A 21,386-nucleotide genomic window follows, 5' to 3' on the forward strand; every position below is an offset into this window, starting at 1 on the left:
GTCTGCTTAAAGAAATGTGATTCACCTTTAAAGAAAACAAATGGAATGATCTAAAATAACATGGTGCCTAGAAAAACACTGCATTTCATTATTGCTTAATGAATTTATCCAGTATTAAAATAGAGCTCATCTTGTCATTCTGATGAATGCTCCTGCCCTAATAAGTAATGTATTGTCTATCCATTTTCTCTTCAAGACAGTGCCTAGCTTTAATATCAGACTATGTATTTCTTGCTATTAGATCAGTAACTTAAACTGATGGCAGGGGGCAGGTGGGGTGGTGAGGGAAGCAGCTATGTTTTGGGGATTTTGACTAAATAAGGCACTATCAAAGACATAAATATTAACATGACGTTTTGAAATCAATGGACATTTGAAGTTGTATCACATGGTCAAATAACAATTGTACAGTTTCATTTGCTGTTATGGACAGCAGAACTGTAATCTACATAACTCAGCTTCAGAAGAAACTCTCTGCTGAGGCAAAGACATTGCAAATGAATAGAGGAAGGGAACCAGTTATGCTACATGTACCACATGCACTTGCATAATCATGTATGTCCAATCAGTTTCTCTAAAATATAAAGGCAGACCTGAGACAAGATTTATAAAAAGGGCTTACCATGGTTTTTTTTGAAATCTCATAGTCAATATGAAAAACTTTAAGACAAGACACAATACAAAGTTTGTAACCCTATGGTATTTTTTTTTGCTATAATTATGCCAAAATACAATTAAACAAGAAGGAATAGACAGAATGTTGATATTCTTCTTAAAAGCAGAGATTTATATGTGTTGTGAAGTATAAACCCACCAATACACATAAAAAAAAAAACTTCAACATTTGACTGTTGGCACAGCTTTGCTAGCTTCTGTAGCTTGCCACCTACAAAAGGCATTCAGTGGCTGCATACTCTATAACCTGCCTTGCTCAGAAAATCCCACAGATACCAATCAGGAACACTTTCCATCTGGACTCTTGCTGGACCCTGTAAATGGAATCCACCAACCTAATAAAGAGAACACCAGTTGCCACTATATGTCTTAATAAAAATCAGTCCTTTCCTAACTGTCATGACTGTTTTATCTCCTTTTTTGACACAAACCAGGGTTTTCATAAAAAAAGAGAAAAAAAAAAGAAAAAAAAAGAAAAAAAAAGAAAAAAAAAGGGTCTGTTCAGTGGTGTGACATAAAAGGACCAAGAAATGGTCAAAACTGCTACCAATGAGAGAAAAAGAGGCATTAAAAAGAAGCTTTCTGTCATTTGGAAATGCATCAGCTCTTATGGATGTGAACTCAACACGCAGTTGCTGTGAATGAGGCAACTAAAAAAAATGCAGAAAATGTTTGTGCAGGATGTTATGCATTTATATTCATTCTCTGAATGTGTATCAAAATTAACTCTGAAACTTACTCTGAAGAACAACAATAGATCTTCTCCTTATCATCCTTAGGCAGGTTCTGCATTGATATCTGCAATTAAACTACTCGTGTCTTTTATTAAATTCATGTATGCAATTACCTATGAACATCAATAAGAAAACCATGTAAAAAATGGGCATGAAAGAGGTCAAAGAGAGCCCTGCAGTATGAAGCACATTAAAAAGATGCAAACATATGCTAAATATTTTCATTAAAATAAATTTTAAAATCATGATTTATTATTAAAAAAATCACAAACTCCCCCACCTGTATGCAAAGTCATTTTTTACATCTAGATGTGCAAGTACACAATTACAAGTGTAAACTTGCCAGCCTAAAGAATTCATTGATATTATGCATAAAAATATTATGAAGTTTAACTCATGAGAATTAAATGATGAAGAGTTCTTCCTTCTTTGGTTTGTTTGTTTGGGTTTTTTTTTGCCAGATTTTGAGCAATAAGGACAGGAGTTACCTGACACGACAGTCAGTTCTCAAATCAAAAATAGCTAAGATTCATAAGTACTATGAGACTCAAAATCACGGAAAATGAGGCAGTATATTTATAAGGTTTTGCTGTTTTACAGATGCTGACATCCACTAAGTCCCTGCTGAAGTCGTGCCTTCGACAGCCAGGACTGGAAGCCCAGAGCAGGACCTATGCTTGAAATCCTTGAGAGCTTCATGCAGATTGTTCATGCCTCCACTAAGATGTGACATGTAACATTAAATGATTTTTATTCTCTGTTCCACAATTACAAAGATTAGATCTTCAAAAAATCCTTGGAAAGCTTTCATTTTGTGTGATTGTTTGAATACTGGAGTTTCACAGAAGGCGTATGATACCAAAAGACAGCACAAAAGCTATACGAGCTACCAACACTGTACGTGCAAAGACTGTTGACATGCACAAACCTTTGTGAGTAAACCCATTTTGTAGCACAGAAGATGATGTGTTACAGATGGGTTAGCAGCAGTACACATTTTAAGTGACTGTTAGGATCTTCCCTTTTTTATGAGTTGTTGCTTCAAATATTCAAGTATGTGCAAGACTTCTAAGCTGGAAGGATCTATCTCCATCTACTCATATCACTACAAAAACTCCACATTTCTCAGTAACAGTAAGAAAAGGTAAAGAGCAGAGTAGCCAAGGCTGGTCTTGGCAGCCAAACCACATGTCAGAAACAGACATAATTCCAACTCTTGGAGAGCTTGCCAGGGAAAAATTGAGGCCACAATAAAAAGAAACAATCTGGTATCTGAATTTCTGATGCCTGCAAAAAGGGAATGGAGGGAGTTTACAAAATACTGTGTCACTGACAGAGCACTGGATCTGCAAACCCTTGTTTTGACTAATGTAACATTATTTCATACTACAGGAGACTTCAGCCTTGGAAAAAAGCTGAGTTAATTAAAAAACAAACCAAAGCAAACAAACAAACAAAAATGTTGAAAATGTTGTTTCTATGAACATTTTCTGCACACGAAGAAAGTGTAAATATTTCTAAGTAAATAAATGAATTTTTAAGTCCTTCAAAAATTTGGGCCTGGCATCACTCTTTACTTTAAATTTTCACTAGAAAACATAGACTAAGCTATGGACATCTGTGTTTTGCTGATGTCCACATTCTAGGCCTTCAACAGCAGTATTATATGTCAGTCTGCCGGAAATTCTATTTTAATAGATAAGCCACAAAATAAGACTTCTAAAATATAATTTAAAAAAAAAATGTGAAAAGCTACACAAGTATAAAAGTAGTGAAAAGCAAATTCAAATTGTAAGTGCCCAGCAGTGGTAAATTTGTGACTGCGAAATAATCCGACATGGAGGGCAAGAAGGCTTAAATGCAGAAGGAGTTAAACAGGCTAGGAGAAAGAATGCCAGAGACAGTGACTCCCTGTTGTCCTGTAACCATCCTGGAACATCAGCAAGCCCTCAGGGGCCACCTTTGGGAAGCAGAGCTGGGCTGAGCGATAGACCCAAGGGCAGGCTGAGGTGCGCCATGCAAACACTCAGATGATCGGTGCTGGGGCAGGTGTATATAAGGCATCTGCTTTTGAGGCATCCTTGCAAACTCCTTTTAGAACCACTTATTGCAGTAGGATTCTGCTCAACACATTGTTCTTTTTTTTTTTTTATATTTAAGCACAAACATGTTTAATTCACCTCGAGGGGTACAATAAAAATTCCCCAACAGTAGTTTGATCAGTAGAAGACCACCACTTATTATTTTAAAGAATGTTTGATTTTCTTCTGAGTCTTGCAGTTAGGCTTTGAAAATAAAATCTCTGTTCAGTCTGAAGGAATAACATGATTCCTCCTTTATGACAAAGTCCACATTCTAGTATAGATAGTACTCTATGATCCAGCACATGATTTCTTCTCTCACTGATGACAAATATTAATTGTAGGAAAAATGAAAATTAATTATTTGATTAGAAGCAATTTAAGTGGATCATGATATTATTTTTCAAACACTTTCAGGCAGACTTTGAAGGCTATAAAATAGACCACTATTTATATTTCAAGTGGATAACACACCGAGTGCTTACCACCCGATGCCATTTACAACCCATTTAGCTGGTCATGTTTTATGAGAGATTACAGTTTAAGAAACATTCAGTATTTTACAGTTTTCTATTCTGAAAAAGGATTTTGCTCTGAATATTACCTGATTTTCTGACTGAAACTGTACATTACTGCAAGTGTAGTTCTAACATGGTTTTAGCAGTGGCATTCTGAAGTCAGCGGAACTCGATCTTCACCACCACTTTCTCCTACACATACCTCTCTACTGGCAAGTAACAGGGTAGGAAAATAAGGATCACAGGAACCTTTCAAAATCCTCATGAGTCTGGGTCTTCCAGGTTTCAGATTATTTTGTGTTATATTTATCCAACTTGAATGACTGAGAAAAGGAGATATATCCAACTTGAGATGTTGTTTTCCAAATGTAGTTCTACATTCATTAAAGCCACAAAAATAATATAAATAATTATATATATATGGAATCAGGAAATCATAACACCTCTGCTACTGTTAAACAACAATACAGGTGTGAAAGACGAATCTCATTTAAAAAAAAATCTACTGATAAGTGGTTAAAGCATTCAACAAGATATGGATACATATAACTATAAAAAAATTATAAAAGCAAACATGTAAATATGAATGTCATATTCAGCATTTCCTAAGTAAGACATTGTGATCCATCATACTAGCAGTTTACCAATACTAGTTCACTGGTAAATTTTTGACTCATGCCTTTCAACCTATAATGTTCAAGTATGCACAACCATGCACTGAAACTTGACATAATTTGATTCCACTCAACATACATTGTCAGCACCTGCGGCAGTATCTTAGAAACACATCCACCGGGACATTACAAAATTATATTAGAAACATCAAAACAGAAACGACCCCCTTCAGTACCTCCATCACACATACGCTGTTTCCTAGAGGTGAGAGTTAGGTCAGAGAATTCTCTGTTAGAATTTCTCAATCTGGACAGATTGAGAATTGAATACCTAGAATATCTACAGGGAATACATTATTGTCCTTCCCAAGAAAAAAAATGTTGTCAAATTTCTAAGTAAGTAGTCACTGCAGAGATAGAGGAAGAAGGAAAGCAATCTTTGCCAAGGTAGATTTTTTTTTCCCCTGAAAACATGACACAAGATGGTGAAAAAAAGCTTACTTTCTACCACAGTATCCTAAGGATAACAGAGATCAAGTTCAGCATAACTGTGAAACCATCCCTTATCCATTGCTCAAAATTTGGGGCAGTCTGACTGGATTTCTACCACTTCTGGGCTACAGCAAGCTAGCAAATAGATGTAGACAATTTGCAAAGGGTTCAAAAGTTAACAACCATTCATTGCAGACAGGATAGAAATGTGCATATTGGTACTTGCACATCAATCATCTTTTTGCCCTGTCTCTATCTCTTAAATTCTTTGTTTTCCTGTCCAAGTAACATGAATCAGGACAGTGTAAAGCACAGATATACAACATAAGAATGATCTATGAGATAAACATGGTTCACAAAAGTCAAAACAAGTTTACACTTGAGTACAGATGAGGTTTTTTGAGCCCTTGGGGAGGAAAGAGAAAAAGGGAAAGAAGTCATCATGCCCCAAACCACATTAACAATAGATGAGGATTAGATGGTAATAAGTGATATTCTGTAAAAGACACATACATTTCCTAACATATCTTAAAGGCTTCTTCAGGAGAGTGCTATAGTTACCTTTAACCTGTCACCTGTGCCTAGGACATCTGTGCCTAGGACTTATTTATTGCTATATACAATATAAGTTTCACCCAGATGAAAAAAATACATTGATAACCTGTAACAGTAACAGTGGGGATATCAAATCCAAACAAAGGTTTGGTAGCTGATTCATCTGTCATTGAATTCCTTCTGTACTTCATTTTACTTAATTACTTACTGAAGTCAGAATAACATTTTACAGCACTGTGCCATGAGCAAAACCCTGTCACAGTCCTCTTCTTGTCCAAGGCTCATCACTGTCATCCAGACCTTGCAAAAGTACATTAGCAAATGAGACCACAAACCACTGTGGCTCTGTTTCTCCTGTTTTACAGGGAAAGAAACATATTCAGTGACATACATTTACATTTACATATATCTTTTATGTAACTGTAAACAAAGTAAAATCATGGGTTAGTATTTGCAAACAAGTTTTATGATGATCCCTCCTTTATACAAGAGATCTTAATTACTGGAGGACACGTCTACTCTGTGGAAAAGCATACTCTGAAACAGATTTTGCTTGAGGACAGAAGTGCAATCACTGCAGGGTACAGTAGAGCTCCAGAGCACACTGACATGGTGCAACTGAAAAACAGCCCTACAAATTCCACGTTCAAGCTGATAAAACTAAGAGTTACTGCAATGCACCTTGTCAGTTGGAGGGCAGAGCTCAGCAACCTCCAGTGTGCTCCACTGCATTCAGATACTCCTGAAAGCACTAAGTTTTGAGGGGCTATTTCACCCTTGAAAATTAAAATCAATCATCTTGATGTTTTTTTAAAAAAATGTTACCGCTGGCTCAGAAAAACAGAGCAGTCGTTTTTCACTGCAGGCATATAAATTCCCTAAGCGCAGGAACTAGCTAAAATTCTAAATGTCTTTTTCTCCTCATATTTATTTTTTGTCAAGTGGGACAAGTGAGTAATTCTTGTTTGTTACACAGTTCTGTATCTGAGTCCTCCAAACAAGGCAAAATGAAAAGACTGGTTCATAGAAAGGAAATAAAGAGACCGCTTATATTCAAACTATGCAGCATATCACTGTTGAATGAATATTCAGCTCATTCTTTCTAAAGCTTTTATTCAATATTTATTTAGGCAAAGCTCCCATTGATTTCCCTAGAAGCTTTAGTTGAATAAGGACATCGAGACGCACTGTTGTTTTTCATTGATTTAAAAAACCAAAAAAATCTTAGTTACTAAAGATTGGGGTTTTTCCTAAAAAAGTATGGTAAGTAAGTCTCACCATGATTACAAAACTATTGTAAACTAGACTGCTGCATAGTAGATAGGCATCCTGTCATTGATTGGGAAAAGACATTACAGTGAAAGCCACAATTAGCTGGCTTGGAGCATAAAAGGGCTCCTATGCTGTATAACAGTCTATAACCATCATTAGATGCTGGAGAGTAGAAAGGCTTTAAAGTAACCATAAATGTACCAAGATACATTTATCTGCTTTATTACTCTCTTATGAAAAGAAATGCTGTAGTATTCTGTTGATTTTGTTCTTAATAGTCTCTTCACTGTATGCCTTCTTTCAAAGCAAAAAAAAAATACATGTTTTGACAAGACTGGGGTTAAAATGGAGCTTTAATCATGGTTTGTCGAAGGGGTGGAAAGATACTGTCTCAGTGGGTAGAATGAGCAATTCCAGCTTATTTACGTTAATGAGATTTTCACTTTACCAGGATATTGCATATGGTCAGAATACCTGTATATTCCATCCTTTCAGGAGTGAAAGATGATCTCATTGGTAAGATATTTCCAGCTCCTCACTTAGTCCCTATATTTAGTCTAGGACTATCAATAACAGCAGCCTTATCTCTCAGGAAATCAAGGAGAACCCATTTACCCAAACACAAACAAGGGAGACTCAGAGCTTCAACACGAAACACAAATGCCTTAGGTATAGCCAGTGATTACTCTACAGGGCAGCCAGTATGGCTTGCTGTACTTTTTTCTAACATTAATTTAGAGTGGGATATTTTGATGGAACTGGAACCTGTCTCAAGTAAGTATTTACGTCTACAAAGCCTACAGCTGACTTAATTATCTAGACTCAGTAATAATCAGTAATGAGACAAATAACACTTCTACACTGCAATTCGCCTTATACTAGATAACTAACTTTGTTTGCAATTTCTTCCTTCCATCTTCTGCATGACTTCTTATAAGAACTACTTTTTCTCTGTTACAACTAAACAGGGACATCACTAGCTCAGAAGCAAACATCCAAGTTTCAGATTTTTAATTTTAGACAGATTAATCCCAATTTTTTTGTCTCTGCAGAAACCAGCAGGGTTCATCGTATATCTCAAAAGTAAGGCATATAATAAATTGCTAATAAATGAAGTAGTGAAAATTCAGGAAAGATTTCCCTTCTGCAGCTCCTACATAGTTATTTCTAATTCAAAATATTTTTTAGTTTCAAATTATTACTTTCTTATTAATACTGCATAGGAGTAATCATATGACCTCTACCACAATTGGTAATTCTGAAGAAAAAAACTTTCCCCTCTCCTCTCTTCAAAATTTTCAGATAATTACATAATTTCCATGTTGAGCATATCCAGACTCATGTAATAGGGGATATAGCACAATGCTGCAGGTGAATTAACCAAAGTGATTCCAGCTCCCTGTATGCAACTCAATCTGTTTACAGCATCACTTCTATAGTGCGTATTACCCTCTGAAGGTCTTATCCTTGCTGTTTTGTTCAAAACCCTTCTCTAATAATAACTTACTCTGTTTGTTCTCCTAGTGAGATTGTTTATTAGGTTATATGGCATCTGAGTAATAATATTTTTTGTACCCTGTTTAACCACATACTTTATGAGACTTCATTTTTGTTGTTGTTTAGAATTTCCTTTAAAGGTCTATTTTCACAATAACTCTGAACAGGTTAACCAGATACAGCTGGGGATGTTTTGTGGCAAATTTTAAACATAACTGGGAAACAATCTTTATAAAATCATATTTTTAGGAACAACTTAGGTTTTGAACAACACTTTCTATTTAGATTTAAAAGCGGACTGATAAACACCTGAAAAAGAACAAGATCTTCTTCAGCTATCAACTGAATAAAGAATGTTACTAAGTAATAAGAATAAATTCAAATATTCCAACATGCTGTTTCTGATCTATTTTCCCTCAAGATCACATATGTAAATATGTTAATTGCTAAAAAATTGTTATAGAAACAAACAGGCACTCTAACAGCAAGGAACAAGCAATAGGTTATTATTGAGCATAACCAAATAATGAGATGTACTTAATAAAAAAGTAATTAGACCCACTACCCAGCTGGAGACATTTCCTAACCATATTTTTTCTCTATCCTTTGAGACGTAGAGCCCTAGAGGTAGTTTTCTTCACTGGTCAATTAAGTGAATATGGTATTTAAATAATAATTCTGTAGTTACCAATTTTAATCTACTTAAAATATTAGAAGTTTCCAGGATTTGAATCACTTTTCAAATTATTGCACTGAAAATACTCATTAAATAGAATATAAATAGTATCATTTTTACCTACCAGTCCACACATTTTGTTTACTAAAAAATAGCATCAAAATCTGTAATAAACACTGAAAACTGTCTTCTGAAAAGCAAAATAATTGGACACCAACCCTCCTATGCATTTGACAGATTTAACTCAAGGTTACTGGCATAGGCTTCAACTGATAGAAGGAGACCTACAGAGTATTCCTTTGACAAACGTTAGTCTGTAATGCTATACTTGCACATACGTAAAACACAAACACACAACAGATAGGTAAGCATGATTAAATACATAAGTATAATACACTGCAGAGTTAAAATTTCAGTTAACCACAACTGGTTAAATCCTAGCATCAAAGCTGCATTAATTTTTGCAAACAAATAAAGCAAAACCATTTTCATCATGACAACGTACTGTACCTCCCATGCATTTTATGTTATTTTCAAGTTTAGATACACAGCTTTTGTCATAATGACATTTATGTAACATACGCTAGTATACTGAGACAGACATATCTCTTTTTCAGTTTTAATCCAGAAGTCATGCACAGGACTGACTGCCAAAGCTACAAGTTGTAGGTTACAAAAAGTATTTTATATTCAAGAATTACCAGATCAATCTACCAAAACATTTAACCTTAGTCATATTTAATAGTGCAAAAACTAAGCAATTGTACAGAAACTTGTAAAATCAATGTTATCACTATTGTTTTGGTTTTCCTTCCCTCCTCATAAAACAACTGAAAACTGAGAGGGAAGAGCAAATTTTAAATTTTCACTTCAGAAACGTCTCAAAGTTAATGCATACTTCTGGAGTCACTGACAGACCTGAGTAATCTTAGTATTTGGTATTTCTTTATCATTCTTCACAAATTCCCTGGTGTGTTCTAGGAAGGAGAGCCCTTTGAATTAGTGGTGGATCTCACTACCCCCACCTCTGTTATTACCTTGTTAGTTGAGAGCAACTAACAAGGAAAAAACATACCACAGTACTGAGAAGCAGTTCTAACTCTCCCACAAAACAGAGCTCTAATCCTGTGCAATACTGCACACTAAACTCTCAAACTAGCAAATAGCACCAAAGCACAGGGTCATTTTGAGGGAAAAGAAAATAAATAATTGAAAGATGTAATGTTTCTTGAGCATTCAGATATTCTTTGATTTGCTTGTTTGGGATGGGGAGGCAGTGGGAGTGAGAAGGGATGGGGCAGAGATTTGACCTATTTTTTCCCAGCTAAATTTGTTAGAAGCTATGAAATTGTGACTGTTGAAATTCTTACAGAAGATGAACCAGTAGGCAGAATACTGGCAAATATATCATATGAGATATATTAATATATGGCAAACTGTTCGTTGTTTTCTATTGCAGCACAGAAGTGTTTGGAAAAAATACTAAACTTGAGAATTTTACCTTATATACAATGATAGAAGTGTACGTGATTTTGTAAGACATGGGTAATTAGATACAACATCTCAGTTAAAGGTTGTCTTTCTTGTGGATAAACATAGACGTACACTTACCTCTACTTATTATGCAAGAAAGAAAGCTGAATGGCCATGACTGATGAATTATCAAGATGTGAAGAAGTTAGTGATTACTCTGGAACTCCTGACTGGTACTAAACAATAATGCAGTAGATCCTAACACATAATGCTGATGTTACTACTAGCAATGACAACATACTTTATATATAACCTAATGCATTTTCTTTTTATGGTTGATTCTATCCCACTTCAAGAATGTCATTACTTGTCTGTCACTATCTATCAATCATGACCAAATTTACTCCATCCATCCTGCTGACTGAGCCCAGGGACAAATATGTGCATGGGAATTGGAAAGCCTAGAGCAATGGGATGCAAATTGTTGATTATACTGAATGTTATCAACCCAAGGCCTTTCTGTGAATTCTCAACCTTGAAAATCTGAAATACATTTTGATAGATCTTTTTCATTGGTATTTTTTAGATTTGATGTTGATACAAGCTTTGATGTTACTGTACTAAAAACATGCAAAACATACTAGAGATGTTTTATTCATGTAAATAATTGCCCAGAGATGGCCTGATCTCTGATGGGGTCTTCATTGCTACCTCAGAGCAGAGACAGATAATAATAAACAGAAGATAAATATTAATGAGGCTAAAAGAAAATTAACAGAGTTTCTTCTTTCTCCTCCCCTACAGTTCACATCAACCACAAACTAATGGCAAAAGAATTACATTTTAATTTAAATTGTTTGTGATAAACAGCATTTCAGAATATTTTAATGCAATTTTATAAAGTTGTCAGATAGTCCGCAGAACTGTTTGGTACCGATGATTAACGTCAGAATGAAATTATTTTCTAAAGTAAGATAAAATATTTTCTTTGTAGCAAGTAACCTCTTCCCTGGGGATATTACTTGTACAATGACTTGCACCTGATAATATAATCAAGGTATGTGATAACTCAGTCATCTATTTGAAAACTTCAGCATCATTAACAGTCATTCTCTGTCAGCTTTAGAGTAGGTCTTCTATTGTAGCACTAGCAAGAAATCCATGATATTTAAAAATAAAAACCCCAGTAATAATAATAATAATAATAAAAATAAACAACATTTCTGCATTTATAGTAATTATAATAATTGCAGTACAAATATGAAAATCTGAATTGATAAAAGCTTCTGTAAAACTGGAGAGTTTTAACAAAGAGAAGTAGGTATAAAGAGGTGAGAATTTACATGGAAAGTCCCTAATTTGTTCCCTTTATTTCCATTCACTGTCAAAATTAACCTTAATAATTTTTAGTCACAGTTAAGTTGATGTGTGTAGAGGGTTTAATTATGTTTTGTGCAACACTTCAGTTTTAGACCATTTAAAAAAAAAAAAAAAAAGTACTGCACCTATTAGAGTACCATTTTCTGGCAAGTTCTCAAGGGCTGATTTAGTAACTTGCTGATTTACAGCTGTAGAGACAGTTCCCAATAAAATAAAAATGTTTCTTAGCTCCAGTGAAAAAAACTTACAGGAGTACTTGCTTTAATCCTTCATTTAAAACTCACACTTGACCTTATACAGTTACTTACTGAGGGCTATGCACTTCAAACTTCTTTCAATCACTTTGGAAGTGCAATTCTTCTGGAGAAAGAAAGCATAGGAAAGCATGAAGAAGCACTACTACAGAACTTTGAAAAAAAATTGAGTTTCCAGCATCAATTATTACCTTTCTTGGTTGGAAGCGTCAACATTATTTTTGGGGGGAGGGGATGAACAAACAAACAAACAAACTAATAAATAACTCCGAAATAAACTTGCATATTCTGGATGACAGAGTCTGTCCCCTTCAGATAACCTAAGAACTTCAATATCATTTTACTCAGAAAAAGGAATAGTGTGATTCCTTTAAGACAGAAATAATTCTGAACACATCAATTTTTGATCCAAGAAATTTTCTTTATATAACTGACTTAGTAACATTAGAACTGACACTTCAAGGTGAAGCATAAAGGTCTTAACTTTGGCAGCCGGCCTGAACAAGGACAAAGCAAAACTTAGGCATTCATGATCTGATATTAAAGAAAGAACCATAAAATTAAAAGAAGAAAAATAGTTAAATTTAAAGGAAGAATTAAAAGCCATCTTATTATCTTTGATGATTGGCAGCCTACTGGACAATCTAGCTATCAAAACTCATGCAAGAAAAGCGAGCTTTAACTGGTTTTGTAAATGTATTTGAATATGTTAATATCAGTAGTAGAACCACCTACTGAAATGGATTTCAATTCCTGGTCAACTTTTCAAGAAGAAAGGAGTAAAGTAAGTTCAAGTGAGTAGATAATGGCTGCTGCATGTATCTGTTGTAATCAGTAATTATGAAAAACCTTTTTTCCTGAGGTCATTTTATGAAACCTAACACACTAACCAAATCTATACCTGATACTTGAGATGGAAGCTGTCACTTTTAAAACAAACACTCCCACAGAAATGTTCACTTCTGAAATAGTATATATATTTAAAAAATGGGATTTTTTTTTTCCAGGTTAGATATTTAAAAGGAATAATATGCATTAAATTGGCCAAGTTCTCTTCACATTAGCGCTCACTCCTTCTTAATTTAAATAATTTGATTTACACTTCCAACAATCAGGTTCCTTGCCTCTAGCATGGGGAGACTTCTTACTTTTTCAGTTCAGATGAGTGTCTTGACATAGCAGTTAGGACTTATTCATAAATAAAAATACTACACATTTATAAATACTAGCATGTATTTGAAAAATCTGTTCATTCCAGTCACTCATTTGATACTGTAATTGAGTTGGCTTGGTTTTGAGAAGTATTTGAGAAAGCCAGTAGTAAATGTATTTCATACCTGATTTGTTTTATCCTTCATAATTCTGTATTGAGAAGAAGCCTGAGCCTTTTCCTCAAACCTTGATTCCTAAATTGTAAGAGTGACCTCTAGTGCTTTACTGCTTTGCAAGTCTTTTTTGCAATGGTTTTAATATGCTTCCCTGTAAGCAACTGATTTAGTTTTGTGCATAGTGCCAAATGCTATTAATGTGCAATTCAATTATCATGGTCTTGTGAAAATGGATGTATTCATAAACTGTACAATGCAGAATGATGAAGAGAATTAAAGCTGTGGCTGGATTGCAGCAGGGTGTTTAACAAGAGGAACTTAGTATTCATGTTTAGGACTACACTATGCACTTGAGGATCAAATGAGATATCATTACTGAATGACAGCACAAGATCATTTTGGTGCTGCAATGTGAATGTCTGGCTCATGGGAGCATGTTTAGTTTACAAACCATCCATATGCAAAACCCTAGGCTATAGACCCATAGAGCACTTCAAACTTCTCTGCCATTGCTCAAATGTTTCCAGGGAGCTATCCCCTGCCACTGGGCTGTAAGGTTATTCCTGAACATTCCTCCTTGCTTTGGCATGCACTTTCTTCCCATAGAGGCACTGCTTCTGCCCTCCCTATTCCTGTGATGCACAACCAGTGCCTTAACAGGAGGGGGAGAAAATATGCTCAGTTCAGGTTATGAGCATCTGGCATTTAGGCTACTGTTCTACCACATGTATGCAGAATGAAATCCTTCAGTTTGCTGAAGCCGAATCAAATGGAACAAGAATAGCTCAGAACTATTATTGAATTATAAAACCCCTGAAATTTAGTTTCTTGATAAGTTTTTTTTTCTTTTCTTTTTTTTTTTTTTTTTTAATTTGAAGATAATTAATCCTATTCAACACTGGAAACAGAGATTTTCAAGTATATACCAGATTTGCTTCCTAGAGAGCAAATTGTCTTTAAAACTGTAATCACTATCTTTATTTTGCAATACCACCCTACTGGCTAACTATGAATTACTAATTTTTTTAAAAACTTTCTGCTGGAACTGATAACATTCTCTTCTTTAGTCATGCATGAGCAATACTCCCTAAGCAATCAATGCAGAGACTGTAAAGTCTTGCTATCCACATTTTTCCTTGTTATATTTGTACGGCTCTTGAACTGCACAGTAATGTCCATTAGAGTTATTTGATTGCCAGCTTAATTTAGGAGATGCAGATACCAGCTTTCAATATTATAAATTGCTAAAAACCAAGCTGAAACACAATACACAATAGAAAATCTGCCAGTAATTTCCACATAAGACACAATTCCTTGAAAAATGATGCACTTACAAACAGAAAACAAAAATGAAAATGGGGCTGAACATGCATCCCTTAGTAAAATGCTGCTTTCAGATACTCTTAGACTGTAGGCTTTATAAACAATATTCTGTACATAGACTCATGTCAAAAATCTATAGAAGGATTTTAGAACACTTTCAGCCTAGCAAGTTGCTGTCGTGATTTCAAAGCAGTAAGCATTTGTCTCAAAAATAATATTTATTCTAAATGCAAATAAAATATCCCAGAAGTTTTCAAAACACTCCAGATTGAGTTTTAAATCATATGCAATACTTACCTTTATTCCCTGCCACTGCCGTGTGCCAGTTATGAAGAGACAGGAGAAACAGCAGCTTCAAGAAGATTTCAGTGACAGAATCCATGTTCACATTCACTGAGGCACCCAAAAGAACCAGAGTATTAGGAAACAGCTGCTCTGTACTTCAGTCCTGCTCCTGCTGCTTCTCACTGCCTCTGTCTGCCTCTTCTGGCAGTGCTTCCCAGGGAACAGGCACCTCAGTCCAATGCACTCCGCATCCCCTCTCACATACGCACGCACCTCCAGATCCGCTTTTCCCTCTAACAGCAGCAATCCCTGAAGAGCGACGGCGAGAACCTCTCCTTCAGTTTCGCAGAATCACTCAGGGCGAAACTGCCAGGCTCCCCGGCACCGCTCGGTGACTGAAGCCTGGCGCTCGCCGCGCGCCCTGGACACCCCTTGTGGTGACAGGTAGGAAATGTGGGGCTCTGGCGAAAGGCAGACAATGAGGCAGAGCAGCCAGCACATGAGCACTGAGGCGCAGCCGCTTGGTGGGTGCTCGCCCTGGCCAGCTCTTTGTCATTATCTTGTTCTCTTTCTTTTGTTGTTGTTGTTTCGTTTTGTTTGGGGCTTTTTTGTTTGGTTGGTTTGGTTTGGATTTTTGGTTTTGGGGGTTTGGGGTTTTTCTTTTTTTTTTGGGAGGGGGGGAGCATTAGCTGTGCATGCTGCCATTCCTTGTGTTTTTTTCGGCATGGTAATTTTTTACACTTTCAGCTGCAAATGCATTCCAAGTTCTGCATTTTTGAATGAACACGTTTTGCCTTGTAGTAGAGAACCTCAGCTTACAAGTGAAAAGAGTGGTCTAGCTTTACTTATGAAGCGAGCGTAGGACCGAATGAAAAAACGCCCCTCTGCCCCTCAGAAAAAATGCACCATGAGTGTCTCTGATCCAGTCTATTGATATTAATACTGACATTAAAGGATTACATTCTCAACTCCTAGAAGTAAACACTTATAATATAAACATAGGACTGTGCCAAGCTTTCCCAAAAAAAACTTTAGCCCCGAAACACCCACGCAGAACATGTTTTGTTTTCTATACTTTTGCAAAGAGGAAACTGTCTTTAAACTGCCCTAATGTTTGTGCTTAGGTTACAGTGGGAAAGAGCTTCATTTGGGCAAGAGCTTCAGAGGAATTTTAGGTCATTATATTTAAACTATATCCTAAAAGAGTTTTTGCAAAACAGGCTAAATTGCTGTCTATGTTAACTAGAGAAAAGTTAGAGTCCTCAAGTATGAGGAATAACCCTCTTATTAGCAAACTCCTGACATTAATGAGGGCAAAGGCTGGATTAAAGGACCACATCAGTGGCTCCATCACTCTTACTTTGGGAGGGCTTCCACTGTACAGACTGTCTTTATATTTTGGCAGAAATTACTATGGCAATGCACTACAAAAGGACATTCCTAGTTACTGTGAGGTGCATAAACAGCAGACTTAGCAATTACAAATTCAGCCCAGTGGCCCAAACTTTGTCTTCCTAATTCATGTGGACTGTTTAGGAGCTCAGATGTACCAACAGATTTTTCCATTCAAAAGGATTCTGGTGTCTGTGGGTCAGACACTAGGCAGCATACTGCTAAGTTTCCTTCTTGCATGTCACAGACACTATGGAATGTAATGTAAATTGCCATGTAGAACTGTTTGGTGTCAGGAACAACTGTGGGACTGAGGTGAAATGTGAATTAAGTCCCAGAAGCTTCTGAACTTCAGTCACTTATTTAAATCAACTTCCTTGGCCCTTGAAGGATGCTCTGATTCAACCGGAGAAGGAAGAGTAAGCTGTGTTTTGGTTTCATGCTACCTCAGCCAGACTTATTTAGGTTTTACAAAAATATATTCAAGGTTTGGCCAAAACATCAAAAATAAAAATGCTATACAATAAAAAAAATTTTGAAAGGTGCTTAATGCAGCCTTTGGTTACATTCCTTTTAAAATATCAAATATGCATGATTAAGATTAAAAAGACCTTTTTTTAAAAGATCGTACTGGGCAGAAGGATGCAGGGGAAGTTAAAATAATCTGTTGTGCATCTGGTCTACCTCTCCTCCATATCAGCTTCTAATTGTATGAAAAAGGCATGGAGAAACTGTATTAAAGATTATGTGGATCATAACCTGGTTTCTAGCTCTTCTAAATCTTCCATTAAATTCTAAACTCTATTTCTAGAATTTAGTACAACTATAGAGTAACTTGTCCATAAGCTGGATTTCTTTGTCATATAGTTCCTTGAGTTAATATTGACCTTCCAACTAAATTAATTTGAGCATAAAAACGTTCTTCGTGCTGCATCTCATCTCTAAAGAATATCCCATGAGATGTCCCTGGACTCTGCAGCTAGACAAAATTTCACATTTAAAAATAGGACAAATATCACATAAAATCTTGGCAAGGACTTTCTATGGAGTGATGTTCTTTAGGATTACCTCTAAGAACCCCAGGGCTTTGAATTAGGAAGAATTATTATTCTGGTAATGTAATGCAAATTCAATAAAAAGGCCAGTGCCATTGTGAGTAAATATTTGTCTTATAAAATAGCTTACAGTCACCAAAAAGGAGCATCTGACAGAGAAAGGTCATAGGATTTTTTTGGTTTTGTTTTCCTTTTTTGGCTGAATTACAAGTAAATATACAGATGGATATAATGTACTTTTATAATTATGGAAAAGCCAGTCTTATAACAAAATAATATGCTGAAATGTGTATATATGTTTGTGTGTGGAGAGACAGAATTACCGAAATCTATACAACAGTATGTATCTGGAATGTCATTATAATAATCTTCATTATCCAGGGGTAAATCTAGGGTATCTAGAAAGTGCATAAAATAGCATAGCTTGACTCACCCAGAATATTGCAAACTCCTCTCTGCTTTTGCGTCATAACATATGTCCCTTGTGCATCCATGAAACACTTCCGCTCACATAATCTTATCTCTCTGTTCCAGCATCTCACTTCCTATTTCTCTTCCATACAATGTCCTGGTTTGTCATTAACTTCTGAGCTCTTCTTTGTGGAACTTGGACAAGTCTTTCTCATTTCTGTTTGCCTTCATAGCTTTTTACAAGTGTCTTTTCCTATTGTCCTCTTTCATTTCCCTCAGTCTTTCAGTGTATTGTTTTCTTTCTCATATCTTGTTTTTGATATTTCTGCTGCATACCAAAAATCTTATTCATTTTATTTCTCTTTGAAATGTAACATTTTGTCCATTTGGTTTGATGGAGGGTCTTTCGCAGTGGATCTGTATATATGTATTACTTAGAAAGACTGCAAATTCCCCAGAACAATGACTATGTCTTGTTACATTTTCATCCTCACAGTTGAAACATCTGCAAAATTTGGTTGTGCAAAACTTGAATAAGTTGATTTGGGTATAGCCAGCCTTCATTTAAAAATGAAGGACTTTGTAATGAAGTCCTTTTTCTTAGCAGTCTCAAACCAATAGAAAAATAATTCCTCTTTAAAACTATTCTTACTGTGGCTTTTTGTCTATAAGGAGGAAGAACTTCTAAATTAATGCTAACCATACTCCTTGCACTACTGAGATCTGCTTATTAATTGTAAAACAATTGTAAAAGATGATAAAGACATAGGACAATTATAAGCTATAGGCCAGGGAATGTACTTTCCTCTGCTTCTGGCAGGAAGACAACTTCACAAAGAACTATTATTTTCATTTTCAGTGTATCATAGGTCTTCACTGCACTTTATTGAATGACAATAGATGTAATAAATGAATATTTGCTTGCAAAGCACAGGAATAGAAGTAAGCAAAGTCAACAGCATCCATACTGGCTGGCTGAAAATATTTACTTTAATCATCCCCGGTAAATTCCTCATTCCCCATGAAGTCCTCAGAAACCATCAACCAAACGGAAAATTAGCTATTTACTTATTACCTTCTGCATCTGACTTTTCACTAATCCAGCTCCATCAAGCCAACATTTTGTATGTCTAACTAGCTGTGCCACTTTATCCTTATTTCAGGAGACTAGAAAGAAAGAGATACAAATTTTAAACGTTTCAGTTCTTTTTATCCTATTTATTTCTGTTTTCTTGATCCCCTCATCGGCCTCAGGGCCCTGGTTAACCCTCCTTCTAGTGCCACCTGCTGCAGTTTTATTGGTATTACAGGTTTCTCTTTACAGCATCTAGTCATGCAATGCAGCTGGAGAATGTATCTTTTTAATGTGAACTGAACTTTCAAGATCATGTAAAATCTGCTTCCCAACACTATTAGCAACCCTGCAGAAAAACACTGCTGTAATTGTCTGCAGAGACTGCAGAGAGCAGAAATGCACAAAGACAAATATAAACCAAAAATAAATGAACAGAGCCACATTATGCCGGGTACACTAATGATGAGATTTGGAATGTTTTTTAGCCACTCATAAGACAAAATAAAATTTATATTCACCTACTACTATTATGCATATTGTTTTTAATCAGAGTTCTCTATAATAGGGATGGCATAGAGTAAAAAATGCTTGTCAGAAATAAAGGCAGCATAACTACTAGTCTTAACTTTTTTTTTTTTTTTTTTTTTTTCCAGTAGGGGCAGAATAGTACAGTTTGTCTTCTGATTGCAAAGCTGCACGTTTCCATTGAGGTTGTATTTGTTAAAAAGGAAAAAAAAGCTATCTGTGTACAGCACATTTTACAAATTATTGCAGAAAAATATGACTTCATTAGGGATTTAAAACCTATTTCTTTCTCAGGTGAGAGACAGAACCTAGAACAGAGTAGACATGGCTCCATGCACCCGCAGGAGAAGAATTCACTCCCTTAACACCATTGTAAATGTGGGTTTGAAGGATGGAACAAGATGTGTGGCTGCACAGACAGTTTATCTGCTGCTGCTGTCTGATCATTCAGATTTCTCAACTGAAAGGATGCAGTGAAAATCCTGGAGGTACGTTTTTTGAGGTTTTGTGAAAATACTTCCTTTCAGCCCTTGTGAATCTTCTCATTTCACAGTCAGCATTTTATTCCTTCCACAGTGGACACTGTGTATCGTGGCTCCGAACACAGGAAGTCACAATTTCAATACAGGGCACTGGAGAACGTATTTATGCATCTTTTAATACGTTTTTTTTAACAAGTCTCATATGTGAAGGGGATAATTTGTAAAAGGATAACATAAAAAGTAATTTGTAGAAATAGAAGAAATGGAGGGATAATAAAGGTAAGTAACAAAACAGTCTTGCAGGACTTGATATTCGGCTACTTCGGTTGCTTTGCTCCCAAGTGGAGCGTGTCTTGAAGGACAGAATAATTAAATACTTGGAGATTGAAAGGGGACAGTGAAGTCATAAAACATAACATGGATTTACAAAAGGCAGATCATTGTACACTAAGTTGATAGGTCTCTTTGATATCTGAGTCATTCCCAAAGGAAAGAAATGTAGATTCTTGGCATAGAATGCATATGACTAAGATATAGTTATGATGTTTTTTTGATAATGTAAAAAAGATGGATTATAGCAAAGAGTAGGTGCAAGGAATAAGAGGGAAAGATGGTAATGGAAGGGGCAAAAAGGTATCGAGGTATCATTAAAGTACAAGGGTTGTTTAATACATTCAGCTAAGGCTACAGTGCAAATAGAAGGAACAGGCTTGTCGGGCTGGTGGTTTGTGAAATGTTTAGGAGAATATAGTCAGTGTAGGTAAGGTCTACAGTACTGTACACAAGCACAAGATGACCTTCCTGAAGAATAAAAGTTAAACAATATACAATAGTAAAATATGCAGAATGTGCATTATCTAAGGCTGATAATGATAACATCAGCTGTAAGGTAGTTCTTTAGTTGGAAACACATAGCAATAGAAAGGTCCTAGCTGAATCAGCCAATTATGAGCTGAATATAAGCTTCCAGTGTGATTGAGCCACAAAACCCCCCACCAACTGTAACACATACCATGGAGATATTTGTAGTGGGAATGCAGTATAGTAGTATAGGAAGGAAGGTTTCTGAGCTGGGAATGGAGTGAGAGCCAAAAGGCCTGACAAGAAATCAACAAAGGATGCAGAGGCGGCCTCTCTCTGTTTTTGTACTGTTGTGCTATGGTTTAGAAACGTGGACTTGAAAATCTTCAGGGGTGGTAAAGAGCCGAGAACCCAAGATCCATAGCCTGGATTGTGACTCCAAACACCAGACATTCTGGAAAACTTTTCAAATAATGAAATAACTCCTG

General features: G+C 35.8%; 1 protein-coding gene across 2 annotated transcripts in view; it reads right to left on the minus strand.

Annotated features, from left to right (window-relative positions):
* CNTNAP4 (contactin associated protein family member 4) overlaps positions 1-15,575 on the minus strand; it is a 248,668-nt gene extending 233,093 nt beyond the window's left edge. Inside the window, exons 1-2 of one of the 2 annotated variants that reach the window (XM_069777544.1) lie at positions 15,431-15,575; positions 15,170-15,265 (exon numbers count right to left, since the gene is read on the minus strand). In XM_069777544.1, the coding sequence (XP_069633645.1) occupies positions 15,170-15,254 (85 nt within the window). In that variant the 5' untranslated portion in view covers positions 15,255-15,265; positions 15,431-15,575. Of the gene's footprint in view, positions 1-15,169 lie in introns of both variants that reach the window. The other variant, XM_069777546.1, reaches the window with a different exon arrangement.
* Positions 15,576-21,386: the final 5,811 nt, after the last annotated feature.

The sequence above is a fragment of the Haliaeetus albicilla genome, chromosome Z, assembly GCF_947461875.1.
Source record: "Haliaeetus albicilla chromosome Z, bHalAlb1.1, whole genome shotgun sequence".
Taxonomy (NCBI): domain Eukaryota; kingdom Metazoa; phylum Chordata; class Aves; order Accipitriformes; family Accipitridae; genus Haliaeetus; species Haliaeetus albicilla.